This window comes from Sinocyclocheilus rhinocerous, unplaced genomic scaffold (assembly GCF_001515625.1).
Source record: "Sinocyclocheilus rhinocerous isolate Xijiao unplaced genomic scaffold, SAMN03320098_v1.1 scaffold2020, whole genome shotgun sequence".
Lineage (NCBI taxonomy): Eukaryota > Metazoa > Chordata > Actinopteri > Cypriniformes > Cyprinidae > Sinocyclocheilus > Sinocyclocheilus rhinocerous.
In genome coordinates this window covers 400,525-409,104 of record NW_015661988.1, presented here as the reverse complement: position 1 = coordinate 409,104, position 8,580 = coordinate 400,525, and the positions used below count along the sequence as shown (strand labels likewise).

Here is an 8,580-nt window from a genome sequence, read left to right as displayed (position 1 = left end):
ATAATATTATTGAACTTTAACGATATCTGCAATGCATTTGTTGGTTCTGTTCTGTTTACCCTGGGGGGGTTATCACTGCTCTCCCTGCTCTCATCCATGCTAGGCTGCATGGATGCGCAGGGAGTTCTTGCCCAGAACAGAACCATACCGCCAATCCAAACTGTATGCTAATTGTCAATCATCTTTGACGATAGTGGTCCTGACAGAAGTGTGCTGTTTGAGTTCACTTTTTGATGCTTGAGTTAATTATATTGTGTGTTTGTGTTTTCTGAATGAGAACATGGTTAAACCTGTGCAAAATTATGGCGTTTTTGTGTAGAGTTTTGCAGAAAACACTGAACAAATTGGAACGTGTGTGCACACAGGTGAAATGTGTTAAAAGTTTTGAGAAACGTGTCTTTGTTTCGAGAACTATATGAATGGTTTGGAAAATTGGGCCAAATGAATCAGTTATAGTGTGTTAGCAATCGAGAAAAACTGTAATAATGAGAAATGAAAATCAGGTTTAACAAGTGGGTCACTGTGTTACTAGCTGCAGCCGGCTGATTCTGGGACTTGCTCTCCAGGAAAGGAGAAAGGAGGTATTTTGACTGAACAGGCCAACCAAAAGAGCTGTGTGTGTGCATGTGTGGTTCAGGTATACCCTATGCTAGGGGGACAAAATGCCCCCACAATGATGGTAATATCCAAAATCCTCGACCTTGTGGGGACTTTTTTCGGCCCCCATGAGGAAAACGGCTTAAAAATCATACAGAATTATCTTTTTTGAAAATAGGTTTAGGGGTAGGGTTAGAGTAAGGGGATAGAAAATACAGTTTGCACAGTAAAAGAAAATCATTACGTCTATGGAACGTCCCCATAAAGCATGGAAACCCAATATGTGTGTGTGTGTGTGTCTGTGTGTGTGTGTGTGTGTGTGTGTGTATATTTTGGGGACAAATTTGTATCCAAAAGTGAGCAAAACAAAAATCGCCAAAAACCTCCATTTGGGGACATCCTGGCCAACTGGTATAAAAATAAAGAAAACAAAGATTTTTTGAAATTGTAAAAATGCAGAAAGTTTTCTGTGTGGGGTAGGGTTAGGGGTGGGTTTAGGTTAAAAAGTGTACAACTATCTGTATATAAAAACAATAGAAGTCTATGTAATGTCCCCATTTAGATAGTTAAGTAAAGTGTGTGTGTGTGTGTGTGTGTGTGTGTGTGTGTGTGTGTGTCTGTGTGTTTGTGTGTGTGTGTTAGTACATGATGAGATGCTGTGCGCAGGGTGGAGACGGGGCAGATTCAGGGTCTGTGTTGAAGCGTTGGCTCTGGCTGAGGCTGGAGCAGCGTGGGGAGGGCAGGGGGCTGTTGTCATCTGTGATGTGCTGGATGAGTCGACTGGGCCCCGGGCTCTGCTGGAGATCACTGCTACAGTCACCCTCTGCCAGCCTACAGTCTGAACACAAACACACACAAACAGAGATCAGAGTCCTGCGCTGGGATAAAAGCAGTGTGTCCTACTGTTGCTAACCCTCAGATTACAATTCAAACCGAGCACTTCATCTGGAAAAGACATACGATTTTCTCACAGTTGCCTGATATCCAATCTGACCCATTTCAAATACTAGACTAGTAATACTAGTAAAATTCTCTGAAGAAAATGTGAGTGGTGCTTGCTGTGCAAAACCTGCCAGCATGATTCCAGAATATTGTGTGTGATTGCTAATGTGTTATATATGGTGAGTGATTGTCAGAGAGTTTATATGTGGTTGCTAAGATGTTATGGAATGTCGCTCAGGAGTTGCTATGCAGGTGCCTATTTGTTTTAAGTGATAGGCTACTGTGTTACTGTGTTGCTATGCAGTTTCAAAGGTGTGCTAGGGAGTTGCCATAGATATGTATAGGTAGATTCCCCATTCGACTAGCACGTAGACGCGTCCGCCATCTTTAACGGTCAACTTGGCGTCATTCACAATAATAATCAATGAATATTCGAAGATGCCACAATCCTGCACATCCGATGGTTGTAAAAACCGTCGGGATAATAAATTCCTGAAGAAACGGGATAACCTTTCACAGGTGAGAATGTGTTGGTTTGCGCGTAGACGCGTCCGCCATCTTTAACGGTCAACTTGGCGTCATTCACAATAATAATCAATGAATATTCGAAGATGCCACAATCCTGCACATCCGATGGTTGTAAAAACCGTCGGGATAAACCATAATAATCAATGAATATTCGAAGATGCCACAATCCTGCACATCCGATGGTTGTAAAAACCGTCGGGATAATAAAATCCTGAAGAAACGGGATAACCTTTCACAGGTGAGAATGTGTTGGTTTGCGCTTTTAAATGTATTAACTCAATATTACAAGTTTTGAAACATTGGTAACTTTTAATGTTGTGTTAGCTAATGCGCTCATCTTGTTGTATGGTGTTAGTTAGGTCTACACAACAAAAACATTGAGCTCTCTCGGCCACCATACTCGAGGATTCGCAGACCATTGACTGTTATGGTGAATGACGTCAAGTTGACCCTTCAAATATGGCGGACGCCTTAGGTATAGCGGCCCATGGAAACAGACGCTAATGAGGCATCTACATATACATATCTATGGGAAGTTGCTATGTGGTTAGTAATGTCTTCTGAGTGGAATGTGTTGCTGTAGATTTGCTAGGTTGTTGTGGGTGGTTGCCAGGATGTTTATAACTTGTTGCTAAGATGTTCTGAGTGGTTGTTATTGTGTTTCTGTGTGGTTTCAATTGTGTTTTGGGGTTCTAGGGAGTTGAAATACAGTTGCTAATGTTATTTTTATGTCACTATGCAGTTGCTGGGATGTTGTGGGTGGTTGCCAAGTGTTTTACATTTTATGCAGTTGCTAAGATGTTCTGAATGGGTTGTTACAGTGTTGCTATGCACTTGCTATGTACGTGTTATGGGCTGTTGCCAGGGTGTTGCTATGTGGTTGCTTAAGTGTCCTGAGGGGTTGTTATTGCATTCGTATAAGGTTTCTAGGGTGTGCTTCAGTCAGCTCTCTAGTTCATTAGTAAGTACACTACCAAGGCAGTAAACCATTCCTAAGTCTGTTCCAGTGTCAATGTCAATGAACTGTTTCTAGTGCAATGAAATGTTTGTTTCTTTAAAATGAGCATAATAACCAGATGGGTGGTTGGATTAGGCCTGTCACAAAAACCCTATGATATTCAGTTTTTTTAGATAAAGTTTGAGGCTCTATGGAACTGTTTAACCTCTTTTTAGTTGTCTACAATGTAAATCTGATTTGTTAGAAAAGTAATAGCACACCTGTCCTCAACAAGATGCATGATTTGAGGTATCATTTCATAGCATGAACAACGTAGGACAAGTTTAAAACTTACCATTAGGGGATTGTTTTAAATTCATGTATTTAAAAATTGTATTTCCAGTTTTGGAAGTGTCTAAAACGATTTTACACATATGTACAAGTCATTGGTGTTTGGTGATGAGTTTTTGGCTCAAGGTCTGCATTTAAAGTCACACCAGAGGTGTTCAGCTGGGATTAGGACTTTGCTTTCTGCAGACCAGTCAAATTCTTCCACACTGACTGAATCAATCTTTTGTTTTGTTTTTTAACCTTGCCTTATACACAGAGGCACATACAGCATACAATGTTAAAAATGTTCTACATTATGAACCTTAACCCAAAAACCTTCAGCTTTCCTGCCTTTGGAAACCCAGCTAAAGTATTTTTTTAAAAACGGGATGAGTAATTCACTACTTGATTTGCTTAATAAAAGCCTCCTTTATCTTTGGATTTGAGACTTTAGTCTTTGCAACTTTACAGATCTTCTTTATGCACCAAGAGCTTGTAACACTTCAAAGAGAAAGGAAAAATTGAAATTGCATCATATGACCCCTTTAATAAAGCAAATTCACCATTCTGACTCAAGCAAACTTCATCATTCCACACTTTTCAAAAAAGAACAATAGCAGACACAAATGAAAACAAAGATGCAAAGAGACAGCGAAAATGAACAGAGTGAACAAATGACAAACTGCTCAGCTTCACACACACACACACACACACACACCTGAGTCACTCTCTGACCCATTGAAATCAAGACAATGCAAACACTGAGGCATATAATTATTGTGAACCAAAAAATAAAAATAAAGTTAAGCAGTGGCTTCAGTAGTTCAGTTAAGCTTAAATATGTACACTACTGTTCAAAGGTTTGGGGTCAGAACTTTTTTTATAATTAAAGGGGTCATATGATGCTATTTTAAAGATCATTATTTTGTGTATTTGGTGTAACAGAATATGTTGACGCTTTAATGTTCAAAAAACATATTATTTTTCAAATAATGTACATTATTGTAGGTCCTCGATCATTTTTAAACGAATCAAAAGTGACAGTTGAAGACATTTATAATGTTACAAAAGATTTCTATTTCAAATAAATGCTGTTATTTTGAACTTTCTATTCCCCAAAAAATCTAACAAAAACATTAAACCACACAACTATTTTCAAAATTGATAATATTAAGAAATATTTCTTGAGCAACAAATCAGCATATCAGAAAGATTTCTGAAGGATCGTGTGACACTGAAGACTTGACTAATGATGCTGAAAATTCAGCTTTGCATCACAGGAATAAATGACATTTTAAAATATACTCAAATATAAAACAGTTATTTTAAATTGTAATAATATTTCACAATATTATCGTTTTTATTAAATAAATGCAGTCTTGAAAAGCATAAGTGACTTCTTTCTAAAACATTCAGAACCTCTTTTGAACAGTATATTAAATGTCACTTAATGAGATTACATTGCATACTTAATAAGAACATTACTTTATGGTTGTAAAAATCACTTGAACATAATTATACTACATGTGAGGTTACTCTGCAAGGACACCTGTGTGAACTTGAGAACTGACTTCATACAGCTGCTAAAAATCACCAGCTGATTACAAGTAACTGCTCAGAAGAGTGAAGTTAGCTCTGACAAAAAAGCTCCAGCATCATTTGTTAGCTTTTAGCGCAGAGAAAAAAAAAAGGTATGTAGTGAAATGACATATGTAAGAGGTAGTGCATAAAGAATCTCGCCAAATTGTGGGATGGATATGTGTGCTTGTGAATTAAAGTCGTGCTGTGAGGAGGTGCCTGCGATCTCAGTGCCTGCGTTATTAATAGATGCCAGTGTGAAGCGGCTCGGACAACTGACTCACATGTGCCCAAAAAACAAGAGCCATCTTCTTCACAAAACCCATAAACAAATAAGCCCAGCCCTCCCATAAGTCATGTTAGTCGGTCAGTGGGTTTTCATATCAGCAGACCACATTCATTCATTCATGCAACGTAGCAGCCCACCATTCAGTTTGACCATCAGGCACTCACACGCTACCCAAAAAGCACTGCAAAAAAGCACTGCCGGCTCTCCTACCTGGTGGGCTGCGCTCTTCCCCAACGCCATTGCATGAAGGAATCAGGATTTCATTTTTGAATCCCAGGCTAGGTGGACTTTCTTCAGGAGAGGTGTCTGAAGAAGGGCTGGTGTCTCCCTCCAGAGCCTGGAGCTTCAGCAAAGAGCCCTGCAGGCAGAAGCAGAACATGCCAGCTTCAGTTTTCGGAGCGTAAGAGGAAGATCGCTTTGCACGCGTCGAGCGAAGAAGAAGGATGCCACTGCAGTCTCACACGCCCCTCTGCTCTGCCTCCATCAGCCCTGCTCACGATACACGCGTGTGTGTGTGTGTGTGTGTGTGTGTGTGTCCGAGGGTGTGCGTACGTGCACGAGTGAGGCTTGTGATCACGTCCTTCTCTGCTGCAGTTCTTTATCTGGCATGGATTATTCATGCCACTCTTTTAGTGGCGAAAAGGGAGCACGAGAGAGAGAGAGAGAAAAGAAGGGGGGTCTTCTGGCGTCAGCAAGCCCCTTAGCAGACTGGCTGAAGCTGGTTCCTCTGATAGGAGAACAGGTGTGGTTGGAGGAAGAGGGGCGGCGAGTGCATACGGACGGATGCGTAGGATACGTGGAGGAGGGAGGCGGTTATGAAGGCTTTTCCCGCATCTGGAGGTGGGGGGGGGAGGTTCTCACTGAGAGTATTGACATCATGGCCCCTCCCAGCATCCATTCATAAAATAGAAAATGCAGCTGCAGGCAGCAGAATCATGCAGCACTGTGATGTTACGGATGCATCTACACACTGATGTTAGAAATGTGCCGTCTATGTTTGTCAAAGGTATTGATATTCAAGGGCATTTTTTATCTTTTTGAGGACACATTTCACTTCTAACGTATAACACCGTGCCCATTTACACTCTTAAAAATAAAAGTTAAATAAATAAAGGTTCATTAGAAGATCCATTTTGGGTTCCGTAAAGAACCTTTTAATGAACAATTCTTAAAAGAACCATTTTTTTTCTAAAGTGAAGAACATTTTATAAATCAAAATAACCTTTTTATCCACTATAAAGAACCTTTTGTGAAATGGAAAGGTTCCATGACTGTTAAAGGTTCTTCATCGAACCATAGATGCCGATAAAGAACCTTTATTTTTAGAGGTATATGTCAAATAAATTTGATTGAACATTAAACAAAAAAAAATTAAAACGGTTCTTTATTGGCATCTATGGTTTTAATGAAGAACCTCTAACATTCATGGAACCTTTCCATTGCACAAAAGGTTCTTCACAGTGGAAAGATGATCAAATGTTCTTTATAGTAAGAAATAAAAATGTTTCTTTTAAGAACTGTTCACTGAAAGGTTCATTGGGGAACTGTTAACTGATGTTATGGATGCATATATGTACGTTTACTGATATCAAAAATGTGCCGTCTATATTTGTATATTTTTGAGGATGCATTTCGCTTCTAATGTATAACACCATGCCCATTTCACTCTTAAAAATAAAGGTTCAAAAAGGGCTTTTCACAGTGATTCCACAGAAGAACCATTTTGGGTTCTCTAAAGAACCTTTCAATTGACAGTTCTTAGAACCATTTTTGAATTTCTGAAGAACCTTTTAATAATCTAAAGAACCTTTTTCGACTATAAATAACATTTTGTGGAATGGAAAGGTTCCATGACTGTTAAAGTTTCTTCATGGAACCATAGAAGCCAGTAAAGAACCTTTATTTTTTGGTAGTGTGTGTCAAAAAAAAATTGGACTGAACATCTTAAAAATAACAGTTCTTTACTGGCCTCTATGGTTCCATGAAGAACCTTTAACATCCATGGAATCTTTCCATTCCACAAAAGTTTTTTTTTTTTTTTTTTACAGTAAGAAAAATGTTTCTTTTAAGAACTGTTCACTGAAAGGTTCATTGGGGAACCCAAGTTGGGTTGAAACAACCCAGCATTTTTAGAGTGTAATAAGCCTTTCTCGAACCTTTAATTTTTAGAGTGTAGGGGAAAATGGTTCACAGTTCACTGAAAGGTTCTTTGGGAAACCCAAAATGGTTCTTCTATGGCATCGCTGCAAAAACACCCTTTTGGAACCATTATTTTTAATATAGAATTGTGGTCAAAAGGATTAGATACTATGAAATTTTAGTCCTCACAATTTAAATATCTGGGGCATATTTGCCCTGAGCCCTCCCATCCTTCAATTCTCATCTTTCCTCATTTCACGGTTCGTCTGTCAGTATTGTGTGCTCACTGTAAATGAAAGTCTGTGGGTTAAGACATTGATGCACTGCTGCTCTCACAGAGGATGAGTCATCCCTCTCTCTTGCCCTCCCCTTTCTTCTCCCCCATCCATCTTTTCCCTGCTCATCCCCTCTTCTCCCGGGGGAATAGATTGCATGGTTGTGTGGAAAGGGTAACGCCCCCTTAAGCACCACTGACGCTCAAACTGACAGTCTTGGTGTGTGTGAGAAAGAAGGACTTATGTAAAGATCAAGCATGCTGATATCACTCACTGACCAATAAGAATATCATAATCAAAAGAACAATATCGCTGGAATGCAATCAGACATCAAAATGGACATCACTGACGTAATCGGATGTTTTACTTGAGCATCCTAATACAGCACAACAAGCAGCAATTTTTTCAGTGTCCTTAGAATTTGTTTTCTCATTCCTTTTTTCCATAGACATTAAAATTTCTTCAATAAAGAGTTTAACAAAATAAAGCCTTTAATCAAACCAACCAGCTTAGAGAAGAATCAAAACATTTATAACTCTAATTTAAGAAAATACTGGAAAATCTGACAAAGACTGTATACAGTATATTGACAACACAATGTTGTCAACTGTTTAAAGTGCTTTTTAAAATCAAATTACATAATATAGATATTAATTAATCAAATGAATCAAAAGTAATGATTTATATGAATATTTGCTAAGAAAACCTGAAGAAAATTTAATCCATACATTATTGTGTCAGACGAGTAGAGCATTGGACAATCAAGGCAAAATGTGCCTCAAAATGTGCCCAATATTAGTATTGTGATTTTGCAGTTGTAATATTTAAAAAAATTATTATTATATTATTTTTTAAATATTAGATTTTTTTTATTTTACAGTTACAATAGTTACAATAGAAATATTTCTTATTTTGTTCTCTAATCTATTTTTATTTAATAATAAATCATATAAATAATATAATAC

At 38.3% G+C, this 8,580-nt stretch overlaps 1 protein-coding gene across 1 annotated transcript in view; it reads right to left on the bottom strand.

Annotated features, from left to right (window-relative positions):
* fam13c (family with sequence similarity 13 member C) overlaps positions 1–8,580 on the bottom strand; it is a 29,029-nt gene that overhangs the window by 6,966 nt on the left and 13,483 nt on the right. Inside the window, exons 4-5 of the mRNA XM_016536808.1 lie at positions 5,412–5,559; positions 1,243–1,435 (exon numbers count right to left, since the gene is read on the bottom strand). Of these exons, the coding sequence (XP_016392294.1) occupies positions 1,243–1,435; positions 5,412–5,559 (341 nt within the window). The remainder of the gene's footprint in view (positions 1–1,242; positions 1,436–5,411; positions 5,560–8,580) is intronic.